The sequence below is a fragment of the Sardina pilchardus genome, chromosome 1 (genome assembly GCF_963854185.1).
Source record: "Sardina pilchardus chromosome 1, fSarPil1.1, whole genome shotgun sequence".
Lineage (NCBI taxonomy): Eukaryota > Metazoa > Chordata > Actinopteri > Clupeiformes > Clupeidae > Sardina > Sardina pilchardus.
Genome location: NC_084994.1, coordinates 16363750 through 16391449, shown reverse-complemented (window position 1 = coordinate 16391449; position 27700 = coordinate 16363750). Strand labels below are relative to the sequence as shown.

The 27700-nt window shown below is 42.8% G+C and overlaps 4 protein-coding genes across 6 annotated transcripts in view; 3 read left to right on the top strand and 1 right to left on the bottom strand.

The window, feature by feature from the left end:
- Positions 1 to 4514: 4514 nt before the first annotated feature.
- On the top strand, positions 4515 to 9635 carry LOC134083220 (low-density lipoprotein receptor-related protein 8-like). The gene is made up of 8 exons (XM_062539422.1): positions 4515 to 4580; positions 5157 to 5279; positions 5945 to 6073; positions 6635 to 6754; positions 7682 to 7798; positions 8145 to 8264; positions 8855 to 8974; positions 9522 to 9635. Coding segments are annotated over exons 1-8 (771 nt in total). The 5' UTR covers positions 4515 to 4540; the 3' UTR covers positions 9524 to 9635.
- Positions 9636 to 10446: 811 nt separating this feature from the next.
- On the bottom strand, positions 10447 to 16938 carry LOC134083193 (GTPase IMAP family member 8-like). Of its 3 annotated transcripts, XM_062539368.1 has the most exons (6): positions 16358 to 16938; positions 15948 to 16043; positions 15258 to 15489; positions 14062 to 14543; positions 11949 to 12722; positions 10447 to 11721 (listed from the first exon to the last, which is right to left on the bottom strand). In XM_062539368.1, the coding sequence occupies exons 2-6, from the start codon at positions 15973 to 15975 to the stop codon at positions 11084 to 11086; spliced, it is 2154 nt and encodes a 717-aa protein (XP_062395352.1). In that variant the 5' UTR covers positions 15976 to 16043; positions 16358 to 16938; the 3' UTR covers positions 10447 to 11083. The 3 variants fall into 3 exon arrangements, with proteins under 3 accessions (XP_062395352.1, XP_062395360.1, XP_062395370.1); XM_062539376.1 differs by lacking the exons at positions 15948 to 16043; positions 16358 to 16938 and having other exon boundaries at positions 10610 to 11721; positions 14062 to 15152; positions 15186 to 15395; XM_062539386.1 differs by lacking the exons at positions 15948 to 16043; positions 16358 to 16938 and having other exon boundaries at positions 10610 to 11721; positions 14062 to 15221; positions 15258 to 15341.
- A 1-nt stretch (position 16939) lies between these two features.
- On the top strand, positions 16940 to 23996 carry si:ch211-286b5.5 (uncharacterized protein LOC100003596 homolog). Its single transcript, XM_062539400.1, has 3 exons — positions 16940 to 17160; positions 19554 to 19680; positions 22305 to 23996. Exons 1-2 carry the CDS (start codon positions 17071 to 17073, stop codon positions 19677 to 19679), a joined length of 216 nt encoding a protein of 71 aa, XP_062395384.1. The 5' UTR covers positions 16940 to 17070; the 3' UTR covers position 19680; positions 22305 to 23996.
- Positions 23997 to 24105: 109 nt separating this feature from the next.
- LOC134083212 (histone-arginine methyltransferase CARM1-like) overlaps positions 24106 to 27700 on the top strand; it is an 18207-nt gene continuing 14612 nt past the window's right edge. Inside the window, exons 1-3 of the mRNA XM_062539410.1 lie at positions 24106 to 24358; positions 26000 to 26125; positions 27135 to 27243. Of these exons, the coding sequence (XP_062395394.1) occupies positions 24106 to 24358; positions 26000 to 26125; positions 27135 to 27243 (488 nt within the window). The remainder of the gene's footprint in view (positions 24359 to 25999; positions 26126 to 27134; positions 27244 to 27700) is intronic.

Genomic DNA, 27700 nt, shown 5'->3' with positions numbered 1-27700 from the left:
TACAGATTTTAGTTATGGAACCTAAACATTGTGTATACAAACTTTGAAGAAAATCCGAGTCGGTGCTGCAACCATTTTCCTGGATTTTGTCTGATTTGACACGGAATGACCCATATATCTATCTATTAATGCAAGGAACGTCTGTCTGTGTGTCACTCTGTCTGTCTGTCTGTCTGTCTGTGTGTCCACGCATAACTCTCAAACCGCTCATCCAACTGACCTAAAATTTGACACATGTATTGCTATTGACATGCGTGAGTGCAGTGCAAAGTTTGGTCATGTTCGGACAAAAAATTACAAATATATCGTCAAATTAAGCAAAATACACTTCTCCCCTTCTCATCTCACTCTCACTCCAGCATAGAATAAAAAAAAAAGCTCATTTCGCTGACAAACTCACGTGTTGCCATTCATGGAAATTACGATGTCTCACTTAAACAACGGACCGTTTCAAGATTGTTGATCTTGGATAAACATGAGTCCGACACACATGCACCCATGTTGGTTAGCAGGCTGATAAAGTCACGTAACGTTGCATAGGCTAGCCTACTCATACATCAACAACAGCGGTTGCCTGATCAGGATATGCCGACACACACACGTCGGTAGCATTCTGTAAAAAATTGCATTTAAAACAGCCGCTCTTGACTCTATCTGGACATCAGCTGGGTATAACATTCATTCAAACATCACTTCCGAGTTTTAATAGCACTGGCCATGACGTGCGGTTAGCTTTAATTTCCCAACAACAGCAAAAACGCACGGATATGTAGTGTGTCTAATATTGCCATTAGCTGCAACTCAAACGCCTCCCCTTCACTTTTTCACTTTGCAAAGTCAGTAAGAACCGCTACTAAATGCACGGGTCTGATTCTACATTATCGCCAATCTAACATGATCTGACATGCATCAACGTCATTGGACAACACGTTTCTTTGAAAACATTGCTTGAACGGGCACTGCACTAGTCTACATGGATGAAGGCAGAGCACCTCCAGCTAAACATCTCAAAAACGGAGCAGCTGGTCCTCCCAGCTAAATCCTAAAAACACAAACTGAGATTGAGTCACATAACGGTAAAAAAAAAATCCCCAAAAATACAAAAGTATTCATGATATTCTGAGAGACAACGTGCATCATTTCCTGGACTTTTATTTTGTCCACCAATGCAAATAGCCAGGAGATGGTGATGTTGTAACAGTTTCCACAGAGCTGACCATCAGTCTACAGCAGTTGTCACTAAAATGCTTACCGTAATATCTCAGCTATTAGCTTCAGCTTATACATTGATTTAGCAAATTTTCTTAAGGTGTGAGGTTAATACAGGGGGGTAGTTAATATGATATCAATATGGTTTTGTTTCTTTTAACTTGTCCTGCGGCTTATACACAATGTGGCTAATACACAGGAAATTACTGTATAGTGGATTCAAAGTGGTGTCCCTGAGACTTTTGTCTGTCAGTGAAAGTGTTTTTTTATTTTAACTGCTTTTACCATACTTTTTTTTACCATATTCATGATAATATAAGAAACCGCATGCTTGCGTATCACTTCCTGGATTTCATTTACTGCTAAGATTTCTTTTTTTTTTTTTTTGACGGATCAAAATGTTAGATATAAAATAAATATGGACCTAGGCTTGGTATAAGGCCTTTAGGCTGTGAAGTGTGATACAGCCATGCATACTGTGAACCGCTAACCAGACATACAGTAAGACAAGTTTGAACCAATAAACGTGCATAAGACGTGCACCCTCATAACTGTTATTGATTTCCACTGTACGGTGTGGAGAGGAGCTCAGTGGCAGAGTTATAGCCATAAGGCTTTGGTTTTGTATCGCAAGAATGTCATTGTGTATGAAAACAACGTCACTCTTGCTTGCATGTCAAAGGATGACCATCCCAGCCACGTGTATGCTGAACGACACCCACTGTGGAGGTTGTGCACAGCAAGAATCACCTCAGACGAGAAGGCCTGCAAACTGTGCTAATGAATCAATGTACATTGTAATGTTAGTTATATCTGATATATATCCACCTCGGACAAGAAGGCCTGCAAACTGTGCTAATGAATCAATGTACAATTGTAATGTTAGTTATTATCTGATATATATCCACCTCAGACAAACGTATTGAACTCTAGAGATCAGAGCAGAGAGGGGCAACAGTAGAGTGGAGACAGAGGCCTGATTACGTCCCGTCCGGAGGTGGCTGAAGACAGTGTCTGAACTCAACATGCTTCTCTCTCCTGTGTTTCCTGAATGTCTGATCTCAATGCTCTATGCTGCAAAAAGCTGTTGAACACAGCATCTTAACTGAACATGTCTCTTTCTCGTTGCTGCAACTTATTGAACACAGCATCTGAATTGAACGTGTTTTTTCACTCCTCTTGACGCTGTTGAACACAACATGTAATTCTTCTCTTATATGTGATTTCTGCCCTGTCATAGATGAGTCTGGTTGCGTACATGGCTGTAATGTGTCAACATTTAAAGTAAAGGGAATTTACAATTAGCATCATCTACGTCATTAATATCCATTACCCATATTGAGTCATAGCCATTAACAAGGTGTGTGTGTGTGTGTGTGTGTGTGTGTGTGTGTGTGTGTGTGTGTGTGTGTGTGTGTGTGTGTGTGTTCTAGTGTTAGGGCTAGTTCTCATCTGCTATCCCTGTTTCAGACTTTATACGTTACTTTATTTCAAAGTGCAGGCTAGTTCTCATCTGCAATCCCTGTTTCAGACTTTATATGTTACTTTATTTCAAAGTGCAGGCTAGTTCTCATCTGCAATCCCTGTTTCAGACTTTATATGTTACTTTATTTCAAAGTGCAGGCTAGTTCTCATCTGCAATCCCTGTTTCAGACTTTATATGTTACTTTATTCTAAAGTCCAGGCTAGTCCTCATCTGCAATCCCTCACAGTTTGGTGTTTTTTTTTTTTTTTTTTTTTACATACTGCAATATCATGTATGGAGAAAGGCAATAGCACTTATGTAAACAGAGCCATAACCTCTACTCCTGCTGAAATGTTTGATCATGTACACAAGCCTATGTGTGCATATGGTGTTTTGAAGTCGGGCAAAATACTTTTCTGAGTTCAATAACCTAGAGGGCTCATTCTTATGAAAATGGTGGGAGGAGAGTGATGTTATTTCTGGGGAAACCCAGTTTAAGGGGAGTTCAGTCAGGCAGCAGCTCACTTGTTGATTGAGCAGACGTCCGAGAAAAAGGACTCTGCAGAGAGAAAGAGAGAGAGAGAGAGAGAGAGAGAGAGAGAAATAAAGAGGGGGTAAGAGAATCGTAAACCAAAGCTATGACTTGTTCTACCAGCTATGACAAGAAATAATATACTGCTTTAGACGTTTGTGAACAAAAAAAATAAAGAAAAAGCTGTCTGTGTTTAGCGTAGTATTTTCTCGTATTGTGGCACCTGCTTCTAGGCTGCGAGCATGGCAGCCTCAGGCACAGGGAAGTTTGATAGTCTAACAAGGCAACATGCCATTAAAATAGCTTCCAGCACCAGTGTTGAGGAATGTGTATTGGGGATTGGAGAGTTGGACATGACAGACACATTTATGTCTTCTGCTTGTATGAATAATGCGGTTGTGCTGTTTCTAGAAACAGTGGCTATGGCAAATTAAGTAGTTAGACGCGGAGTAGAAATTGACAGTGTTTTCACCTTCACCAAGTTTTTATTGACCACTTCTAAGAAAGTGATTTTGTCTAATATCCCGTCCTTTATTAAGGATAGTATGATATTAGAAATGGAGAGCACTTCATAAACCACCATTAGCCAAAACAGTGGGTGATTTGCAGTGGAGAATTCTTCACGAGGCTGTGGCTGTCAATTGTTTTTGTTTCGGTTTCAAATCCAATTTTTGGTCAGGAGTGTCCTTTTTGTTTACAAAGAGAAACAAGTTTTCATGCATGTCATGCGCAGTGTGTTGGATAGAGGCATTTGCTCTACATTCTGCCGTGCTTGTTTAGTGGGTTTGGTGAAGAGTTCCCCACAGAGGTTTTTATTCTTGGTTTAAGTACACAAGATGCAGGCAAAACAAATGCAAATTGCTCAATTGTATTTTGGGACAGGCTAAGATGGCCATATATGTCAGCAGAAGGAATACGGTTGATCAAATGCCTAGTGATGATGTCAGTCTTGTTTCCAGCTCTAGTCAAGGCTAGAGTGATGGTTGATTTCCCCTTTCATGAAATGATGCACGACATAGAGACTTTTGCAGACATGTATGTCATGATTATAAACAAGTATTGTATAATGTCATTGAAAACAAGTTGCACTTTGCACATCTGCAGATGTTTTTTTATTTATCTTTATTTATTTGTTTATTTTATTTTGTGGGTTTCGGGCCTCAGCCTTTTAAACATTTCTCTCATATTGATTGATTGAACGTTTTGTGCTGTTGCACATTGTAATACAGTACAATTTTAAACACTCTCTCTCTCTCTCTCTCTCTCTCTCTCTCTCTCTCTCTCTCTCTCTCTCCCTCTCTGTCTCTCTCAGGGTTGCCATCTATCTTTCCAACATGAAGACCCTCCTGATTGCTGTCATTGTGGTGACTGCAGGTAGATTCTCTACAGTCTTTATTTTTCTTAGGCCTTTAATTAGTTAATAAATGATTGTATTGCTTGCACAAGCACACTTGAAATATTTGGTAGGAAATTACTCAATACATAATTAGCAATTAGTAAATCCAGTATAGCCAACAATGGATGTAATATGCAAACTCTCTCTTGACATAATTTTACTTATTCATGAGGCCATTGTGTAAACCAAAGTGAGGATACGCTCGATGGTGTCTTAAGCCCCCATCAGCGACTTCAAGGCTGCCTCACCGTAACCCTAATCTTAACCCTAACCCTAACCCTAACCCTAGTGGCTTCCATGCAGCCCTGCCTGGAAGACGACGCTAGGGGGCTTAAAACACCAAAAGGCTACAGGTTATACTGACTAATGCATTTTCATTTTCGCCACCTACTGGCGAATGCATAGAACACAGCCATCCATGGTTTGTGTATCTGGTTTGTGTTTTTGATTTTGAATGGTAAATATTCTTTAGCCAACTTGCGTGTGAAAACTGTAATAAGGGCATGAAGAGGGAGTCCTATGTCCTACGCTAAGCTGGTCTCTGTGTTTGGCAGTGAGCGCAGACTCCAAATGCGGACCAAACGCGTTCGACTGTGGAGAAGACACGTGCATCCCCATAGGATGGAAGTGTGATGGAGAAGAAGACTGCCCCAACAAAAGTGACGAGAAGGACTGCAGTACGTAGAGGCCCGACTCTTTCTCTCTCTCTCTCTCTCTCTCTCTCTCTCTCTCTCTCTCTCTCTCTCTCTCTCTCTCTCTCTCTCTCTCTCTCTCTCTCTCTCTCTCTCCATGATTTTCTCTTTTATCATTCTCTATTACTCTCATCATTCTCTCTCTCTCTCTCATTCATTCTCTCTCATCATTATCTCTATCATTCTCCCTGTCTCTCATCATTCTCTCTCGTCATTCTCTCTCTCATCATTTTGTCTCTGTCATCATTCTCTCTCTCTATCTCTCTCTCTCTCTCTCATATATCAACACCACTAGGTCAACTTCAATGCACACTTTCCAAAACTACAGAAAAGACTGACTCCCCACAATAAAGATTATGTCAAATAAAGTAAGAAAGTCAGAAGTCATTTGATGCATATGTTTACCATAGGATTAGGAGACAGGCTTTTGACTGAAACAAACATGTAAATAATTATATAAATATTAGTAAACCATATTAAATAATAATAATTATATATATATATATATATATATATATATATATATATATATATAAATATAAATATATACATATATTGTATATTATTATTATGTAATATATACACACACATACATACACACACTGTATATAACACCGGTATTACCATATGATTCTGTTTTATTTCTCTAGCACCTTCAGCCGACACACCCTGCAAGGACAACCAGTTCCGTTGTCATGGTTACAACCACTGCATCCCCGAGCGCTGGGTGTGTGATGGACAGAGCGACTGCAGGGACAAGAGCGACGAGAAGCACTGCAGTGCGTTTTAGCCTCTATTCTCACTCACTCACTCATGCCACACACTCACACTCACACTCACACTCACACTCACACTCACACTCACACTCACACTCACACTCACACTCACACTCACACTCACACACTCACACACTCACACACACACACACACACACACACACACACACACACACAGTTATACCCCCTCCCTCCCTCTCTCTCTCTCATACACACAAACACACACACATCTGTTTACACAGTTATATCACTCCCCCTCGTCTTCCCTCTCTCTCTCACACACACTCACACACACACACACACACACACACACACACACACACACACACTACTGGTCCTAAGCATTAATCGATCCAATTTCTTTTTCAAACAAGCTGTGCTAATGTATGAATGTAAAACTGTAATGTTAGTTATATCTAATTGTAATTCTTGGACTTAACATAACCATCGTCACCTTCCATTACCAAAACCCTCTGACCACCTCAGACGAGAAGGCCTGCAAGCTGTGCTAATGAATCAATGTACATTGTAATGTTAGTTATATCTGATATATATCCACCTCAGGCGAGAAGGCCTGCAAGCCGCATCACTTCAAATGCCACGGGAGCGGCCGCTGCATCTATCCCCACTGGGTGTGTGACGGCACCGCCGACTGCAGGGACAAGAGCGACGAGAGGAACTGCTGTGAGTGTTTAAACACGCGCAGGCGCGCACACACACACACACACACACACACACACAAAGACATACAGTATCTACAGGTTAAGTGGTAGTGGTTAAGGAGCTGCTCTCAGTAGAGGAACAGCTGTGAGTGTTTTTCCACACACTCACACACACACACACACACACACATACACACACAGTATGTATAGGTTAAGTGGTAGTGGTTAAGGAGCTGCGTTCAGTAAGCCAGATGAACTGCTGTGAGTGTTTTTCCGAGCACACAATATAGCTGGACCAGGCTGAACCCGATCGGTTGTGGTTTACACCAGGAATCTTTATTCCGATTGAACCAGAACTCTGGTTGTAATCAGGTTAAATATGTCCATGTAAATGGGGCTACTAGTTGCATGACGACTGGTTTATTATGTCCATGTAAACGGGACGACTGGTTTATTGTGTCCATGTAAACGGGACGACTACTGACTGTATGAGAGGTCTCGCCCATGTCAGAGTCCTTGCCTTGACGTAGCCTATAGCTTCCAGTTACAAATCGGGCCTACTGTATCTGAAATAGATACATAGCCTACATACATGCAGTTTGCTTTGACATAAAGCTTTATTTGCATCATGTATCTGAAGTTAGAATTGTCAAAATTGAGACACTGAGGATGGGCTAGGCCCAAAACGTTTGTCTGTCTTTTTTTGTTTGTCAGTGCGTGCTTTTTTATACAGTTTTTGTATGACTTCCAGCCCCTGAGTGCGGTCTCTACCTTTTTTAACGATTTCACTGAAACTTTTCCTTGAGTCACACACCGGGCATAACATAAACCATTAGACAAAGGGCGCAGACGCGGTCTCTACCTACGTGAAGTTAAACATAGCCATCATATGTCTGATTTCTCAAAAATGTAAGTTAAACATGGCCGTCATGTCTGTGTGGTCTCATAGCCAGCGTGCCGTGCAAGGATAACCAGTACAAGTGTGGCGACGGCCGCTGTATTCCTCAAAACTGGGTCTGTGATGGAGTCATAGACTGCAGGTGCAAAAGTGACGAGAGGAACTGCAGTGAGTTACAGTTTTTCATTTAACAAGTTATCCTCTGTCTGTCTGCCCTGTCTGTCTGTCTCTCTGTCTGTGTGTGTGTCTGTCTGTCTGTCTGTCTGTCTGTCTCTGTCTCTCTCTCTCTCTCCTCAACATCTGCAAACACCACTTAGTCCTTTAAAAAAATTCTTTAAAACTTTCCCATGCAATTACACATTACATAATTTACTCTAAGCGCCATTCTTTACAGTGTTTTTATAGTGCCTTGTGAAAATGATGCTAAAGTTATGCTAGCGCGCTAGCTAGAGCATGCTGTAATGCAACTGAGAGGTAACCATAGAAACGGTCTGACCCCTGTGACCTCTCTCAGCCCACGCCGTGTGCAGGGAGCCCCAGTTCCAGTGTAAGGGGGACGGCCGCTGCATCCCAAAGCACTGGGTGTGTGACGGACAGAGCGACTGCAGGGACAAGAGCGACGAGAAGCACTGTGGTGCGTTTTTCATTAAAAACATGGAATCACACACACACACACACTCACATATACATACACTCACATGAACACACAATCACGCATACACACACACACAATATCTATCAATGACAGGAACGTCTGTGTGTGTGTGTGTGTGTGTGTGTGTGTGTGTGTGTGTGCTATTCTTATATCTCCCTAACCGTACATTCAACTGATTTTACTGAAGTCACACCGTTGCAAATTTCATATGGCCATTCATCGTTCCACAAAATTACGTTATTATTATTCAATTCGACTAAACATGTCATTTCGACCTGTAGGGAAAAAAAAAGTTAAATGCACCATGCTTAAATTCTGCTTACTGCAAGTACATTACAATATCATATAACAATATTCAGTAGTATTCATCAGCTTACAGCTGGAATTACTGCAAAGCATAAATGTCCATTAGATGGAATTTTGTCGAAAGCAGTGCATACTGTACATTAGATGGAATTATGTCGAATGCAGTGCATAAATGTACTAGTCTGGCTATCAGGATTCACCCAGCCAATAAATGTCAGATGACTAAAATTTTGCTCCTGAGTTTGACCTCTGACCTTCCTTAGCCGAGGCGACCTGCAAGGAGTCGATGTTCAAGTGCCGGGGGGACGGCCGCTGCATCCTGGGTCGCTGGGCCTGCGACGGAGAGCCCGACTGCGCCGACAAGAGTGACGAGATGGGCTGCTGTGGGTCACCACGCCGCGCACACCTAAAGCCTACTGTGCCTTACACTGACAGACTTTGACAAGACTTGAGAAAGATTCTTGAAAGATTGTAGTCTTGTAACTAATGCCCCTCATTGAAGCTTTACTCAAAAGACTACAATCTTTCAAGAATCTTTCCCAAATCTTGTCAAAGTCGGTCAGTGTAAGGTAGGCACACCTACCTAACTCACATCTCCGAGACGAGAAATTCAGATCTCACACCTAACTCACAACTCCGAGACATCCTTCACATTTAACTCGCAACTCTTTGAAATCCACTTCTGTAGCTTTAAGTCGGTCAAATTCTTTGTTTATTTACTTCAATAATTTTTTTTAGTTGCTATACATTATTGCATTATTTTATTTATTTACATGCTTCTCAGCAAGAGCGAGAGAAAAACCTTGTATAATCCATACATCCTCCAAGTTCATTCAGAGCGTACTACTATGTATACTATGCTTATTCACATTAACTATGTTAAAGTATAAACTACATATCTCTTACTGGTTTATTTTACCTTTTTTACAGAGATGCTGAAGAGGAAGAAGTCACCTCAAGTTGCGGCTCTTCTGTGAACATATTCGGAAGTGTCCAAAATACTCAGAAAACTTGATTATTACTAATAAAGCACTTTCTTCCACCAGTCTTGTTCCTGTTGATTTTTAGTGGTAGTACCTGTATAAACCCGTCTCGTTCCTGTTGATTTCTAGAGGTAGTACCTCTATAAACCTGTCTTGCTCCTGTCGATTTCTAGGGGCAGTATTACCTGTATGAATCTGTCTCGTTCCTGTTGATCTCCAACAGAAATTTTCTTCATTTGGACTCTGATGGTTGGGTATTCACCTTATTCACAGGGCAGCCATTATAAACCATTGTGGGGTACACAATTGTTGTGCTCTATGCATTCACCAGTAGGTGTTGAGAACACTTATGACACAGTGTACCAACCAAAGTTAATGCATGGACATGACCTTATAGTCCATACATGAGTGGCAAAAAATCTGATGCATTTATGACACATACTTTTCGAATGAGAAGTCTTCAAAAGTGATGTCTTTTCACATAATTAATTTATAGCCATCTTCAGAGCTTTGCAGAGGGGAAATTACACAAGATATGTCACATCTGATTGGATTTGTTCATTCAACAGGGAAATGTCCTTGTATTCGCATAGTTTCACTAATGTGAGTGAAATACCAAAAGAGCCAATAATGTTGCAAGTTGAACAAAAAGGATTGTTCACAACAATTCTTAAAATGACTTGAAGCTTCAAAGGGCTGTAGTTTTTGACTACAGCTAATATTTAAGATTTATGCATAGGTTTAGTCTACAAACACCTGTGATTTTTTTCAGATTGTTTTGGAGACTTTCCGTCACCCTATTCTTTATCCATTTTAAGCATACTATAATGTTTTATGTCTGAATGAATCAATGCAAATTCAGAATAGCTGAAAACTTAATTAACTGGATTATTTACACCTGTGTTTGCAATAAGTTTCATGTCAAAGTGGCCCATTAGTGACTGGAACCTATGCGATGCCACCTTATAGGTCACAATATCTCTGCAATGCCTCAAAAACCACAGACCACATTTTCAGGAGGTCAATGACATTACAGGCTAGCTGTAGGGAAAAAATGAAGAAATTTTAAATATTTTTTTGCTATTCAAATTTTAATATTATAATCTCTGATAACTCGGCCACCTTTCATTTGGGGTATTGTATGCATTTATAAAATATAGAGCTGGAAAAGAGCTTTCAAATGACATAAGAACCATTTCTGTGTGACTTAAAGTAAAGGAGATACAAGAAGTCAAAATTTATGCAAACTTTCTGAGTCTCCCTTAATATTGATGAAGAAACGTGCAAATTCATTTCTGAGGCTTTCTCATATAACTAAATCAGCATACCAAGTTTCATTAAAATCCGTTCCGATGAGGTCCGAAAGTGTCCTGATTTGACACGGAATCACCCAATCACGACACCACTAAATCTGAATGTGATTAAATCTGACGCCTACATTCACCTGTCAAGTTCTTTGAGTACTCGAAGAGGAGCAGACTTAGCGCAATATGAGACGCAGTCCATCCTTCAGTCATCCTGCCATTTACGAATCACGCTGTCAATGTCATGTTGAAAAGTCACGCCTCCGTTCATGGACACCATCTCCTCCACCTTCTCCAGCAGCTCCACCGCCTGACTGCTAGCGCTGACGGCGTGCCCCTTGCCGTTGCTGTTGCTGTTGTCGACGACGTGATACCTGTTGCCGCACTTGTCTATGAGCCAGCGGAGGGCCTCGCCTTCCCTCACGATGTGCTGCTCGATGCTCGTCGTGTCCCCGAGCCAGTCGCCGAAGGTGAAGACCGGCAGGACGTGCGTCCAGACTTCCTGTCCGAGGAGCTCCACCTCCTCCTCCAGCACCTGCCTGTGGATCTCGTCGAACCCGACGTCGATTCGGACCATCAGGAGGAAGGCGTGCGCGCCGTCAGAAGGCAGGGACTCGCCTAACAATCGCGCCCTCTTGAGGCAGTCCATGAGATTGTAGGCGGTGGATGGGGGCTCCACCAGGGTCACGGTTCGGCCGGCTACTTCTCCGCGGGCGGTCACGGGCGAGGCGGTGGAGCGCAGCTCAAACGCTCGCCTGCCCAGGATGGTGTTCCCCGTTGAGCTCTTCCCACTGCCGCGGAACCCAAACAAAAAGATCCTCAGGTCTGGGAGGTGTGTTATCCCTGAGAAAGAGATAGAGAAAGAGAATGAGAAAGAGAGAGAGAGAGAAAGAGAAAGAGAATTTAGAGTGTGATGGAGAGAGAGAGAGAGAAAGGGAGAGAGAGAGAGAGAGAGAGATTTGAGTTGTCGGAATGTGCAAAATATTAATTTATAAGGCCTAGTACCATGTGGTGATACAAAAGTATTGTGGCCATTTTTTTCCCTTCTTGAGAATTGCAACAAACTTTACCATGTGTTGCCTTGATGCTTTCTCGCTGTTCCGCTGTTTTCTTCCTCAAGTCTTCAGCTTCCGTGTCTGTGTCCACTTGCGTATCCGCATCCGTGTCCGTATCCGTATCCGTATCCGTATCCGTCTCTCCCTCCTTCAGAACACTGATCAGGTCTTCTTCACCGTGTTGGCTGCCATTCCCAGCCAGCATCTCCTCAATCTTCTCCAGCAGCTCCGTGACTTGAGCGTCTCCTCCGCTCTTGTTGTCGTTGTTGTTGTTGTTGTTGTTGAGGACATGATACCTGTTCCCACATCTCTCCACGAGCCACCTCAGGGCGTCCCCCTCGCCCTCGATGTACTGCTCGACGGACACGCCCCCCAGCCAGTCTCCGCAGGTGAACAGCACGACGGTCCGATCCCACACGCCCTCGCCCTCGCCCAGCGCCATCAGCAGTCCCTCCGCGGGACACCTGAACGCTTCGCCGAAGCACTCGTCCGCTCGCACGACCAGGAGGAAGGCGAGCGGAGCCTGCTGACCGCACAGGGACTGGCTGCGCTCGATCTCTCGGTTGACGGTGTTGGGAGAACATTCCGGAGGGCAGCAGCCCTGCCAGCCAGGCGCCTCGACTACGGTCAGCTGTCTCCCGGCGACCGCGCCCTGTCTCTTCACGCAAACAGTCGACCTCCGTCCGACTCGGAACTCCTCTCTGCCCAGGATGGTGTTTCCGCATGAACTCTTGCCGGATCCTTTGGAGCCCAGCAAGACAAGCCCGAGTGTTGGCAGAAACCGGCTTCCTGAAATACAAGGTCATGCAAGGTTAAAACTGAGCTGTCTTTGTAATACACTGTTTATTTTCTTTAACTTATCTTACTGCAACACAACATCAAAGGACCACAATGGAAATAAGCTTTCAAGCTTTATTGTGTTATCCTGACTCTCTGTTTTTTTTTTTAGATTAAGTATGTGGTGTGGTATATTTATAACTGAATCATGTATTTATTTTTTATGTAAGAACTGAGAATGTCAAATCATTCATTCATTCATACTGTACATTTCAAATTATGCATTTTCTTTAATTTATTTTATTGCACATTTATCAGACACCGTTGTCCAAAGTGACTTACACTATATTACAAGGAATAACATTGTCCCCGGATCAACTTGGGTTTTAAAAACCTTGCTCAAGGGTACAACAGTGAAAGCCAGATCAAACGATTTTAATATAAGATCAATAAGACTGGGTTAGACAAGGACTTCTTGCAGTGAAATATTATGATTGTTTACCTTTTAAATTTTACATTTAAAACAATTAGCTAGAAATGATGCCACGTGTGTACATTCAATGCTACCTCGAAAGTTTGTTTAGATCCAGTGACACTGCAGTCATGGAAACGTAACGTCACACTTTGGTACTCTATCTTAGGATACAAGGATGTTTATTTGTCACATGCATATGATTACTAATGTAAAGAATGAATTAAAAGAAATGGTCAGTTTCCTCGCCTATTGTGCATCTTGAATTTCCCATTGGGGATCAATAAAGTATATACAGTATCTACACACACACACACCCGACTGCCCTCCTACCCCACCTTAACCTACCCCCCCCCCCCCCCCCCCCCATATATATATATATATAGTTATACCACTGCTTGGTCAAATTTCCTATTGTGATGCGCTGTTTGGAACGTGCATTATTTTTCTATATACCGCACGGCTATGAAGTAGTTCCCTACTTTTGGGCTTATTACACTTGAATATTAATTCGCCAATGTCAATGTAACGGTAAAAACAACAACGTTGTATCTAAGACAGCGGCAATATAAACGAAAGTGATAGTAGCAGTGGTATAAGCGGGATAATCAACTCCGCGCCGTGCGTTTATAGGAAAATAATGCACTTATCGTGCACTTATCGTGCACTTATTGGCGTCGGGTCCTTATTACCACTTCGAACGTGCATTATTTTCCTATAAACGCACGGCGCGTCGTTGATTATCCCTTACATATATATATGGGGGGGGGGGGGGGGGGGGGGTAGGTTAAGGTGGGGTAGGAGGGCAGTCGGGTGTGTGTGTGTGTGTGTGTGTGTGTGTGTGTGTATGTTATATATAAATTGTATTTGTTCCTTCACCTTTTGCCGAGTGCAAACCGTCTCTCTGTCTCTTGGCCGCCTTGCGTCTCTCCTCCGCTTTCATATTCTGTGACTTCTTCCTCTCCTCCTCTTCCTCCAAAACGCCTCTGTCCATCTCAAAGTGACGGCCTCCGTTTCCTGCCACCATCTCTTCGATCTTCTCCAGCAGCTCGGCGACTTGCCTCTCGCTCTTGCTGTTGACGTTGAGGCCGTGATATCGGTTCCCGCATTTCTCCACGAGCCACTGGAGCATGCTGCCTTCGATCTTGAATTCCGCTTTCTCCGCCGACAAAGGCTTGTCGGTGGAGATGAACAAGACGATGGAATGATTCCAAGCGGCCTCACCGAACACGTCGACGTGGTCAGACACGGCGTTCCTCATCTCCTCAGAGAGCGCCGCGTCCTCGTGGATGGCCAGCAGAAATGCGTGGGGGCCAGGAGCACACAACGCCACGCCCGACAGCATCTCCTGTTTCACAAGCCTGCGGTGAACACAGCAGGGGACCAGCTAGTGTGTGTGTGTGTGTGTGTGTGTGTGTATGTGTGTGTGTGTGTGTGTGTGTGTCGGACAGCATCTCCTGTTCGACAAGTCTGCAGGTAGTTAGCATGTGCAATACTAAAATTACTGTAATGATACCAAGTGCCTCAAAACTGAAAACTAGAGTAAAAACATTAAAGAGTGTGTGTGTGTGTGTGTGTGTGTGTGTGTGTGTGTGTTTCAAGTATGTGATTTAGAGACTGCTATTCAAGTTAATGGCATAAGTGAACTGGGGATAAGTGGTAAACCACCTAACAGAAGAGCCCAATTGCTCCATTCACCTACCAAATCATGTTGTTACAATAACACAATTATTGAATTGTTACCAAGTATCCCGATACTGATAACTATTGTAAAAACATTAAACATAGTAAATGTTATTAAATACGCCTAGATGGACATGGTACTTAAGCCTATACACTCTCAGACCCCTAAATGGTTCTTTAAACTATTTTTGAAAAGTTCATGAAAGGAATATCTAGCATGGTTATATAGCACCTCAAGAACCCAGGGACACCTTCCTTGTACTGGTGCATCGTGTAGTCAGCAGTACCTGGGGGTGGTCTTAGTGCAATAGTAGGCCTACCTGGGGGTGGTCTTCATAGTGCAATAGTAGGCCTACCTGGGGGTGGTCTTCATAGTGCAATAGTAGGCCTACCTGGGGGTGGTCTTCATAGCGAGATACTCGTACTCTCTCCACGCCTGGACCTCTATGAGGGTGACCTGCCTGCCAGCCTTCTCTCCCTGCCTCTTCACACACTGCAGCGTGACCACGTGAGGATCGCACTCCTCTCGGCCCAGGATGGCGCTCGCCGCCGAAGAAGACGGCCCTCCTGAGAGCCTGTCTGACAGCAGAACGATCCTCATGTGTTGGAGAACCGCTGGATTTCCTGCCCAATAGGAAATGAGAGAAGAAGAAAGAAATCGCAGACAATCATATTTGGTCATGATGCACAATATTCGCCTTACTCATGCGGCGGCCATTGTGTAAACCAAATGGAGGTGATGATGGGGTACACTGACTATATCACTGATGCGTTTTCGCCAACCTGCAAATGTATAGAACACAACAATCCTGTGGTTTGTGTACCCTGTAGCCTCGTTTTGGTTTACGATGACTGCCGCATGTATAAGGTGAATAGTGTGAGGTGTAAGAAGAAAAAGTAAGTTTAGCCGAAAAAAAACAAACAAAAAAAAATAATAAAGTTTGCATTGCTGTCATTGGGCAGCCCCGGCTCGACAAATAGCCCACACAAGGCATGCTTCCAAAACTGTAGAGTGGCTAGCTGTTAGTTTACCCTCCACTAGCCAGCCTACACACTCACTATAGTGTGCCAAAAGTTCTCACCTTCAGCTGATCCTTCTGTTCTGTTCATTCTTAGAATGTCAGTGCGCAACCGGAGTTGTGTGGAGACAAACGCTTTAAGCTATTACAGTTTGTGACCTGTAAACAAGAAAAAAGAGATACACCCATATGAGCGCTACATTTACAGTGTAGGTTACAAAGTCCATTTGCTAACACTATTTTATGACAGTGCATGAGGTGAGGCCACGTTCACTTCTCCATCTACATGGCAGGTGGCTATTAAAGTTGATGCATTGCTACCAGCTGGAAAGAGTCCTTTGGTGACGTCCCCATAGACCTCTGAAGTTTGCCTGACACAAAAACTGACATCTTTGAGATCCGATATCCTGCGATTTTTTTTTTTAGATAGATAAATAGATAGATAGATGACACTTGAAAATTCAAGTAATTACCGCAACTCTTGCGGGGACAAAGAAGTCTGAATTGCTGAAATGCTTTGCTCAACAGACTTTTGCCCCTTGCCTTCGTGTGGCTGCTCCTGTGATCTTCCAGGTCTTATCATGCCAGGCCTTCCTGTTGTCCTTTAAATTGCTTGAGTGGCTATGTCCACTAGATGGCGACCTGGTTTTGAAATAGTGTAACATATGTTGCCAGTTCCCCGTAGTTAGCTCCAGTCCAGTTCAGGAAGAAGGAAACAAAAGTCATGGGGCCACCCCAGAGGCTTGCTGTGTAAATTGGGTGTCATACCAAGCTAATTTGCCATACAAACCTATTTAGCCTAGTTAATAATGTGAAGACGCCAATTAAGCGTGTAAATTGTTGTGTAGCCTACAGGCTATAAGCCTATAGGCCTAGCCTAAGCCTACTAATTAAAAGTTAGGGTAGCATGGAGTTTCACCACCAGTGAATGTTTCAACAAGTAGTCAAACTTGAAAAATATGTTACTTATAGTCTAGCCTAGCCTGCCCTGCGTCTCTGTACAGAACATAGAAAGTGACATTCCAGTTGTAAGGCTCGTGGGAGTAGCCTGACTACTAAACTAGGTTAGGCTATCCAGCGCAGCGCTTGCAACAGACGGGAGGCGGGAACAACTGTGTCACTTTTCTTCACGCAAAACTTCCGGCTCTCTGCCCCACCGGATGACTGACCGTCCACAGTCGCCGTCATGTCAAACAACAACGCCAGCGGTAACTTGGCCGTCGCGCAGAAGGCCGTCAAACAGCTGCGGCTAGAGGCGAGCGTGCGTCGGATCAAGGTAAGAGAAAACCTCCCGAGACAGCTGCGGTCATCGCGGGGGGAAAGTGGAGCTGTCAGTGTGTGGCTTTCGGCAGCACGGTCGAAAGTCAGACGGACGAGCCACCCAGTTCTAAGTAGGCTGGGCAAGACAAAGTGTTTTCTAGTACCCTGACGAAGTTGTTTTAGAATTCCTATTTGCATTCTAACTAAGGTTAAGAGAATCACAGGCCCGCAACTGTAATGGGAACAACAGCAGAGACAATTTCTTCAACTTTCTCGACATTAGGCTACTGTTTTTTTTCTCTCTCGCTCGATTATGCGCAGTCGTATTTTGCTGACGTCACTTGCAAATATATGCAAAGAGACGAAGCTTGCAACAGTTGGGGTGAACAGTTACATTTGTTTCTCCGCGTTCTCTGTAAACACTGAACGATGTTATTGTGTGTCAACGTAGTGTGAGAGGGTGGATTAATAGGCGTCTGATTTCCATGCGATGAATTCTGAATTACACAGACAACGTAAACATTTTTTATATAATTTATCTGTGTCACTGGCATGAAGTCAGTGTCATGTTAGTTAAGATAGGCCTATGTCTAAAACAGTTTGGTTTTTCTTTTCTTTAATCAAACTAGAGGGCTATTTCTAAGACCAGAGGATTAAACGTGGGATTTTTAGGTTAGTCCTATCCTGGCTGAATTTAACCTCGACTTGGTTTCACAAAAGAGGTACAGAAATTAGGCTGTCATGGGGGTTTATTCTGTGCAGCTAGGTCCCGACCAGGCTTAAGGCCAGGCTTAGTCTATCTTGTTAAATGTGTTGTCTTATTGGTTCAGCCAGCTGTCACTGTGATCAGACCTCCACATGTTTTTAAATAATTGTATTGTATGTGGAATAGGCTACTATTTGTGATAGCCTATATATTTGTTTGCAAAATATAGAAAGTCTTCACCAGTGGTTACTCATTTTTCACAATGAGTAACCTAGGCTACTATGACAGGAAACAATTGGCCCTCAAAGTGCCACCAATATGTCCATATAGCATTAAAATCCTTTAGCGTTGACCAATTTAACTACTCATTTTGCTGTTAATTGCATCCCCCTCATACAGCTCTGGAAAAATAAGAGACTACTGCATATTTAACTGAAACTCAAAAACTTAAACAATAAACTTATTTATTTTCTAGAACTTTATATATTTTGACAATTAATTTTAATTCAAGTAGGCTATAAAGTAAAAGTTAAGTTAAAGTTTAATTTCAATGATCGCTTGGTGAATGGATTTATTTTTATTATGCAGCTCTGGCAAAAAATAAGACACCACTGCACATGTCATCAATCATATGGTTGCTGAGTGACTTTCAAATGAGTTGACGGCCATATTCAAAATTAAGAGACCACTGCAAATTTAACTGAAATCTGATAATTGAAGTACCATAGTTTAAGATTCACTGGTCTACACAATTCCATATAGGGTCCATGTTAATTGTGATAGCCTTGCTGCAGTAGTTGTTTGGAAATGGTGCCAATTTTTCAAAGGTGTTTTCAATTCATTCAGTTATGAAGACAATATAAAGTCACATACAGTAATTTCCTGCATATAAGCCGCATTGTGTATAAGCCGCAGGACAGTGTTTTATACATGTTAAAAGAAACAGAACCATATAACTGCCCCCCTGTATTAACCTCATAGAGGAAGACATTTTGCAAAATCAATGTATGAGCCGTGGCTAATAGTCGGGAAATTACTTTTGTGTTTCTTTACAGTGTCATGCTCTTTTCTTAATGGCGTTGCGTACTTCAATGAGGAAGTGCGCATCCAAACGTTGAGTGCATACCTAATTCAGTTGGTGCACCACATCTGCTCGCGCTGTTCTTCAGAAACGGATGTATTTCCCCATTCAGAAAAGAGCAGAATCACTTCCTTGTTAGTGTACATCAAAAAAAGCTGTTGTTCACGTTGTGTGGATGATGGTATTTTCTGCATCTTTTTTTTAAAATGTATTAAATATAACGTTGAATTTGGTTTATTTTTGGTTTATATTGCTTGGCGGGTAGCAATGGCGGAGTCTGCGGTTGTGTTGTTGACAGCGTTTATTTACTACAGCTTGTGTTTGTTTACCTGTCTGTATGTCGGGAGGAGTGAATGTGCACCTTGTGAGGTGCTGGTCATGGAGAGGTTGTCAAGTAAAGAAAGAAAACGGCACACTCTAAAAGTTTCTAAACTTTTTTTTGTTCCTTTTTTTTGTTCCTTTAAAAATCGTCCACTGGATCACACAGTGTGCGGTTTCTTTCATTTTCAGTTTGTTTATCTGTTTACCATCATGGTGTCACAGGCCGCCACTGACCTCAAGAACTTCCCACTGCTCTTGTTTACTACTGCATGTGTTTGTTTGTTTGTCTGTTTACCAACAGGTGTCGCAGGCCGCCACCGACCTGAAGAACTTCTGTCTGCAGAACGCCAACAAAGACCCTCTACTGATGGGGGTGCCCTCCAGCGACAACCCTTTCAGACCTCCCAAATCCTGCACACTGTTCTGAGGTAGGCATGGTCCATCTCTCTCTCTCTCTCTCTCTCTCACTCTCTCTCTCTCTATTTTCTACTCTTTTTTTCTTCTCTCTCTCTTTGTTTCTTTCTGTTTTTCTCTATTTCTCTCTTTCTTTCTCTCTCTCTCTCCTATATTCTACTCTTTCTATATTCTCTTTCTCCCTCTTTGTTTCTTTCTGTTTCTCTCTTTCTCTCTTTCTCTCTCTTTCTTTCTTTCTTTCCTTCTTTCTTTCTGTCTGTCTTTCTTTCTCTCTATTTTTGCTCTCTTTCTTTCTCTCATCTCTCTGTTTCTCTCTCTATCTATCTATTGATCTATCTATCTATCTATGATCATGCTATATTTCTATTATTTCATCAGACATGTGAGACATGTACAAGTGAGATGTGAAGATGAGCAGCCATAGGCTACATTGCACACTCCCATTCATCCCCCTCACAGCATCTCCCATGAAGGACACTTCCTGACTTATTCCGCTTAGGACATGTTTTCCAGGATATTACTAGCAGGAATTTCGGTATGGAATTCTGTTAGTGTCCGTTAATGTTGTGGCATTGGGTGAATCCAGTCAAGCATTGGGCCTCTGAAAGCTATGCTCCAATGGATACGGTGGACACGGGCACACAGAACAGAAAATATACCTTTAAAAGAGAAAAAAAAGCATTGTTTGAGTCCTGGTTTAATCTATTCTTATTCAGACTACCCGATACGTTTTTCTGTGAGTTTTCTGTGACTTTGGAATTTTCCAGAATTTCCATGAAAAGAAGTCTTGAGTTTTTCAAGAACAGATCTTAGAGCTGGAGGGGTTACTTCCTGGGGTTCCACATAATATACCCCCCTCCAATGCCCCCCCACCCCCACCCCCATCCCACTACTCTCACACACACCATTAACAAAACAGTCACAACCCCCCTTCACCATAACAGTACCCACACCCAACCCCCAACACACACACACACACACACACACACACACACACACACACACAGACACACATTCACACTATTAGCAAAACAGTCACAGCTCCCCTTCACCACAACAGCACACACACACACACACACACACACACACACACACACAGGAATCGTGTATCATCATGTAGCGTGTATATGTGCTAGTCGTTGGCCATTTAGGCACGAGTGCTTCAGTCCAGAGACCTTGAGCTTATAGGAAATGGTGCAGTGCGTGGAAATGACATTTGGCCGACTCCTAGAAACACACTACACACACACACACACACACACACACACACACACACACACACACGCACACACACGCACACACACGCACACACAAGCACACTATTGGCCGACTCCTATAAGAATCACACACACACACACGCACACACACACACACACACACACACACACACACACACACACACACAAATACTATTGGCCGACTCCTATAAGAAACACACTCCCTGCATTATCCAGCTGCTTTTAGACATGACATCAGTGGACGGCCGTGCACACACCAGAATAGGCTATGTGTTTTTGTGTGTGTGTGTGTGTAAGTGTGTGTGTGTGTGTGTGATGTGTGTTTTTTAAAAGACTGGTCAGTCTGCACACACACACAGTGGTTTGGTGGTTTCTGTCTTTAGCCAGATTTCCCTCTCAACTGCCTGCAGTGTTGAACGATTCACAGTATAAATGCCATCATGGGTTTCTAGGAGGTCCGATGATGACATTACCATTTGTAAGAAAAAAAAACAGTTAAAAGACCTATATAGGACAATATTGAAATGTAAACAAAAATGCAAAAACAGCAACAAATAGTGTGCATGCAGTGGTGTAGTGGTTTCTCTGTTTAGCGAGAATGTTTTCTCAGAAGTTCTTTAATGACATTAACATTTGTAGAAAGCTCTGTGAAGTCACTTCAAACTGTTCTGGATGGGCGGTGCCGGTGATAGTGTAGTGGCCTGAACGTTGTGGGTTCAATTCCCGGCTTCCACCGTTGTGCCCTTGAGCAAGGCACTTAACCCCAAGTTGCTCCGGGTACGATGTATAGTTGACATACTGTATGTAAGTCACTTTGGACAAAAAGTGTCTGCTAAATGTAATGTAATGTAATGTAATGTAATGTAATGTAATCTATAGACGTCAATGGCAGTCAACGTATGTGTCTAAATTGACGTTTAAAGACGTCAATGGCAGTGAATGAGTTAACCCCAAGTTGCTCCGGGCACGATGTATAGTTGACATACGTCACTTTGGACAAAAAGTGTCTGCAAAATGTAATGTAATGTAATGTAATGTATAGAGAAGTGTCTGCTAAATGTAATGTAATGTAATGTAATGTAGCCTATAGAGAAGGTCAGCTAAATGTAATCAGCTAAAATGCAACATTAACCTCATAAAACTCCCCCTTTCCGTGGGGAGAACACGGTTAGAGGTTGTCACTAAGAGGGGTCTTGAATGAGTTTGGTAAGTTCCCCTGGATCATAAGATCAAGAACTTAAGTGGGAGGTGTTGTGTTTTCTGTGGAGTTATGTCATTTATGAAGTTTTGTTATCTTTATTTACATGTTTATTTAAATATTCCCCAGTTACTTACTAACCGTGTGCGTGTGCGTGTGTGTGCGTGTGTGTGTGTGTGTGTGTGTGTGTGTTTCTCCTCAGCTGTCAGAGAGGACGAGGACGAGGCTGTGATGAAGAGTGCTGTGCAGATGTGAAGATGTTTCCCTCCTCCCTACCCTCCACCCACCCCCTCTCTCTTCTCTCTTTCTCACCCTTCCAAGCTCCCTTTCTACTTCTCCCTTCTTCCCCCCCTCTCTCCCTCTTTTTGTTCTCTCTCTCTCTCTCTCACACATTAAACACTACAAACACATGCACATAATGAGAGTCACTGGTTGCAAGCGAGTTCATCTAATTAAGAGGAAAAAAACACTTAAAAATGTGCAATAACAGTGTCATAGGATACCTACATAAACAACACACACCCCCAGAGGAGGAGAGAAGGAGCTTTGATATGTGTCACACACAGACACACACACACACACACACACACACACACACAAACAAGACACATACACACACATCGCACACACACCCAAAGGAGGAGAGAAGGAGCTTTGATATGTGTGTTTGTGTGTGGGGGATTGGAGGGGGGGGGGGGAGTATTCCATGTATAGTAAAGTCTAGTGATTATATGCACACATGGCAAATTCAGATTTTTATTTTGAGGTAATTTCACTTTTTTTTTTGCCTGGGAGTTGTTACATTGCCCTAGATATGTTAATTACATATATAATATAATTATATATAGGCTATATATATATATACACATATGTTATCTGGGTAAAATCAGAAATCAAATCAAATTCAATCAGAATTCCTCTTCTAGGATGTTATCACACCAAGAACGATAACAATATCGATTACTCATGAGTTAACTTATTTGGTATAGGGCCGCTCACACCAAAAGCCATAACGGTAACGGCAATAAAGTAAAGTTCTAGCGAATATGAAAGACAACGTACACACAGAACGATAATTATTGTGATAATGGCTTTAGCTAATATGAATGAGAATGTCCACACATAACATCATTGTTGTTACAGTTCATGTGTGTATGTTGTCATTCATATTAGTCAGAGCAATGGTTTTTCGTTACTCATTATAGCTAGTGTCCATGGTGTGATCGGCCCTTTAGTCACTAAACTATGTACTTGGAATACCTCTCCAACTCAGCATCTGGGTCCAGATGTTATAAAGTCTGCTGCTACCTCTGAAACACTACATTACCCAGAATTCAAAGTGCCTTGATCTGTATGGGTGGCCTTGGTCCACTTGGTCATTTGTAGTCCGCCTTATTGCCTAATTTGTTTGGTTTATAAGCAGCTGAACCCCAGACAGAGTGACTCATCCCCTTTTGCAATGCAAAACTTGCATTCGTCCATCACAGTCCTATTCCTGTTAGATTTCCAATTTTCTCTTTTAATTTTTGCGTTATCTTTTTTTTTTTTTTTACTTTACTCTTCAGAGGTATTTTAAGTTCATCAAAGTATTTGGGTTAACTTATCATTTTCCACATTTCCACAATGTTCTAAACTCATTTAGATTAGCAAAGGTACATTTACAAGAGAATGCTCTGTGCAGTTTTTGAAGCCTCCATGTCTGATAAAGTTTTCGAGTAATAAATTGCAGGAAGCTTGCCTTTTTATCCCTTGGTACTGATGAAAGTTATCTTACTCTATTAAAGTAATTGGGGACAAGAAAAAGCCTTATTCCTTTCTGTTTAATGTTGGGGGGTTTTTAGGTACGCTGTAGTCTAGTTACATTTTTGTCATTAAATTAGCTTTTAATACTAAATCTGGTGGTTTGTGAATCCTTGTGTGTATGTGTGTGAGAGAGAGAGAGAGAATGGAGAAAGAGGGAGAGACAGGCAGAGACAGGGAAAGAGAGAGAGAGAGGCCTAAACATGTGCGCGAGGTTAGGAGAGCGAATGCGCGCTCACGGCCCTGGGTGCGCGAGTGTACACGCTCTTTTATCTACGCTTGCGTCGGTCACGCGCTTTATAGTGATTTGGAAGATGGCGGTGTCCGTGTTCACCGGCGTGCGGCTCCTGTCTATCGGGGATGCCAACGGGGAAATCCAGCGACAGTCTGAGCAGCAAGCGCTTAGACTGGAGATAAAGAGTACACCGGGCTCTGCGATGATAAACTTGTCCAACAGTAAGTAGCCATTTCATGCCGTTTTGTGAGAAGCACACTCAACTGGACTGACCTGAATCGCATGAATGGACGTAGCTAGCATTAGCTGACTGGCTAGTTAGCCATGCTAGCCAACGTAAACAAAGACAAAGGTTGCCGATGGCTGCCAAAGCTAGCCGGTTGCGAGTTCATGATATTGGTATTGAAATAGGGCAGGATAGCACGGCATTTTAAAAATCACCAATCCAATATTTATTTTCAAAATCTGACTGAAAAAATACCAGTCATACTTGAAACGTGTATCTAGCGCAGCTAACTTTTGCTAATCTCGTCATAAGTCGCTAGCCAACGTTAGCCTGCTCTGCTGGCCTGTAACGTTACAATGCCTTTGATAGCTAGCTAATTAGCTAGCCAACATAGCGGCTAGCCCTGCTCATATATGGCTAAAAATGATTCCCTTTAGTGACTCAAATAATAGAACCGTTTAGAGTAATAGTTAAATATATTCTGGATATATCAGCATATCATGGTATTGTGTTGTTATGGCGTTAACGTTAGCGTTAGCGTTTCTGCCGAACATGCAGTAGCGTTTGACAGTCTCAAGTCACGTCAACATTTACTTAGAAATTGTAACCTGATATAGTGTTTCTACTATTCTCTCAAAAGCGTAGCCTAATTATCGGCCAGTGAAGCTCTATATTGTGGGCCAGCTACGTTTTTGACCATTTTGCCTCTCTGTCGGTCGCATGTCTGTCGGTTTAAACGCGACGCTGAATTGTCAACGTTTGCGGTCGCATTAATGCCCAGCGGGCTGTGGCGATCACTGACTGTTGTATGCCGTTAATCTCTGTCTAACAGGCAGGCAATCCTGTTGTGGAGTTTGGCAGGACGGCCACGGGGCCACTATCCGCTTAGCTATCATTAGATGCTCGGCTTAATTAGAGCTGCCTGATCGCCGTGACGCGGCTGTGTTGTTCATAAATATTTACCTTGTTGTTGTTCCAGTTCGGTGCTTTAGTGATTTAAGAATTTATTTATTTATTTATTTATGTTTTATGCATTAATGTTATAAAGGAGCACATCAGGTGAAATTGCGCTGAACTTAACGACACAAGTAGATGAATTGAAGGAGGAAATCTCTTCAGTGCTTTTGTGTAGAACACACACTTGCACTATGCTGACCATGCACCACCTGTCTGGAAGTGTCATCGGATGTGATCTGATCTGTGTGTGTGAGAGAGAGAGAGAGAGAGAGAGAGAGAGAGAGAGAGAGAGAATGTGTGTGAGCGAGAGAGAGAGAGAGAGAGTGACAGCGAGAGAGATAGAGATAGTGTTTGTTAGTGAGTGAGTATCCACAAAGGTGTTGACAAACTTGGTGGACAGCTGAAAATGCTGTGTGTGTGTAGGCCATCTTATGTTATCTTATCTTATCTTATCTTGGCTTTAATTTTGCTCTCTAGTAAAACCCTATATGACATGTGCTGCCATATAAACCTATTGCTTTAGATGTTCATATGCCTCTACCCACATCAGGCACCAGTTGTATGTGTGTGTGCATTGTATACATTCCCTATATTTATCTAGTCCCAGCTATGTTTGTTAAGCTAAGTGTGTGTTTGTGTGTGTGTGTGTGTGTGTGTGTGTGTGTGTGTGTGTTTGCAGGTGAGGATACCAGTGTGTTTAAGTGTTCCCTGAATCAGGAGACGGAATGCAGCCGTGTGGGGAAGCAGTCCTTCATCATCACCCTGGGACAGAACAGCGTCCTGCTGCAGTTCCCCACGCCCGCAGGTCTGTGTGTGTGTGTGTGTGTGTGTGTGTGTGTGTGTTCCTGTCACCCACAAAGGTGTGTGTGTGTGTTTTCCTGTCACCCACGTGTGTGTGTTTTCCGGTCACCCAAAAGTGTGTGTGTGTGTGTTCGTTCCCCCATCACCTGTTTGTGTTTTGGTCCCCATTAGTTATTGTGCGTGTAACACCGGATTGTGAGCAGCCTGCTGAAGGTTGCCTTAAGTGCTTCCTCTCCTGCTGCCGTTAGTTAGTTATGGCATATCTCTTCACGGAGCAAGGCACATACACAATGATGCGCGTGCAAACACACACACACACACACACACACACACACACACACACACACACACACTCACTCTAACACGATATCTCTTTGAGGAGTGAGGTTCATTCATGGCATAGCTCCAAACCCACTCGACAAGAGAGAGAGAGAAAGAGAGAGAAAGTTGAATCACTTGTGGAAGGAAGGAAGGAAGGATGGTCTATGGGACTTCTCCATATCGTTTGGTTTGTGTGGGCATAGACCTCTGAAGTCTCTGGTCTAGTAACAAACAGAAAGAAAGAAATCAATTCAACACAGGCTCCAGTTTTCTATAGTCCTCTGATGTTAGACTACAAAAAGAAACCAAAGCTGCCGTCTTTGCCCATATAAAGAAATCCAGGTGTTAATTGAAGCTGACTGCCTATGGCAAGTTGCATTACAAATTTTCTCTGGGGTAGCAAAAGTCAAAGTGTGCCGTCTTTAACACACCAGAGATGACCGTATCTACTAGAAGGCAGAGGACAAAGCGTGTAGAGCAAAATGTCTTTCCGATTTCTTCTTTGGGATTTTAACAGGTGCGGTAATTCAAAATCCCCATCTTATTTTCCCCGTAGGAAAAATTCTAAGATAGTGGATCTCCTTATTTGGGCAAAGATGGTAGCTTTTTTGTAAGTGAACTTTAGAGTCTGTTGTGCCTGCTGTGTGTGTGCGTGTATTTACATATGTTGACTGTGTGTTGTGTGTTTTCAGACTTCTGCTCGTTCTACAACGCAGTGAAGAGCAGCACAGCTGGATGTTCCGAAGCCTCAGTGTTCAACCAGAGGACAGAGGAGGCATCGGCCGTGCAGTACTTCCAGGTAGCACACACACACACACACACACACACACACACAGTACTTCCAAGTACACACACACACACACACATCTGCACACAGACAAACTTATAGTCATCCCTTCCTTAGAAACATTCAGACCAGCACACAAAATTCCATACATCGCTCCCAGAGTCTCACTACGGCAATTGCCTTATTTTTCTGTTTGTTTCATTCACTCACTCACTGGCCCACTCTTAATTACCGCAATTTCCCAACTATTAGCCGCAACTTATGCATGGATTTAGCTACATTTCTTCAGCTATGGGGTTAAATACACGGGGACAGTTAATGTGATATTAATATGGGTTTGTTCCTGTCCTGCGGCTTATACACAATGCAGCTAATACACAGGAAATGTGTGCGCAGTGATGTGATACACAGGGTTGCCTAAAGGGAGGCTGGAAGCTTGAAAGAGCGTCCGTAAGCAACTGCCATGAAACG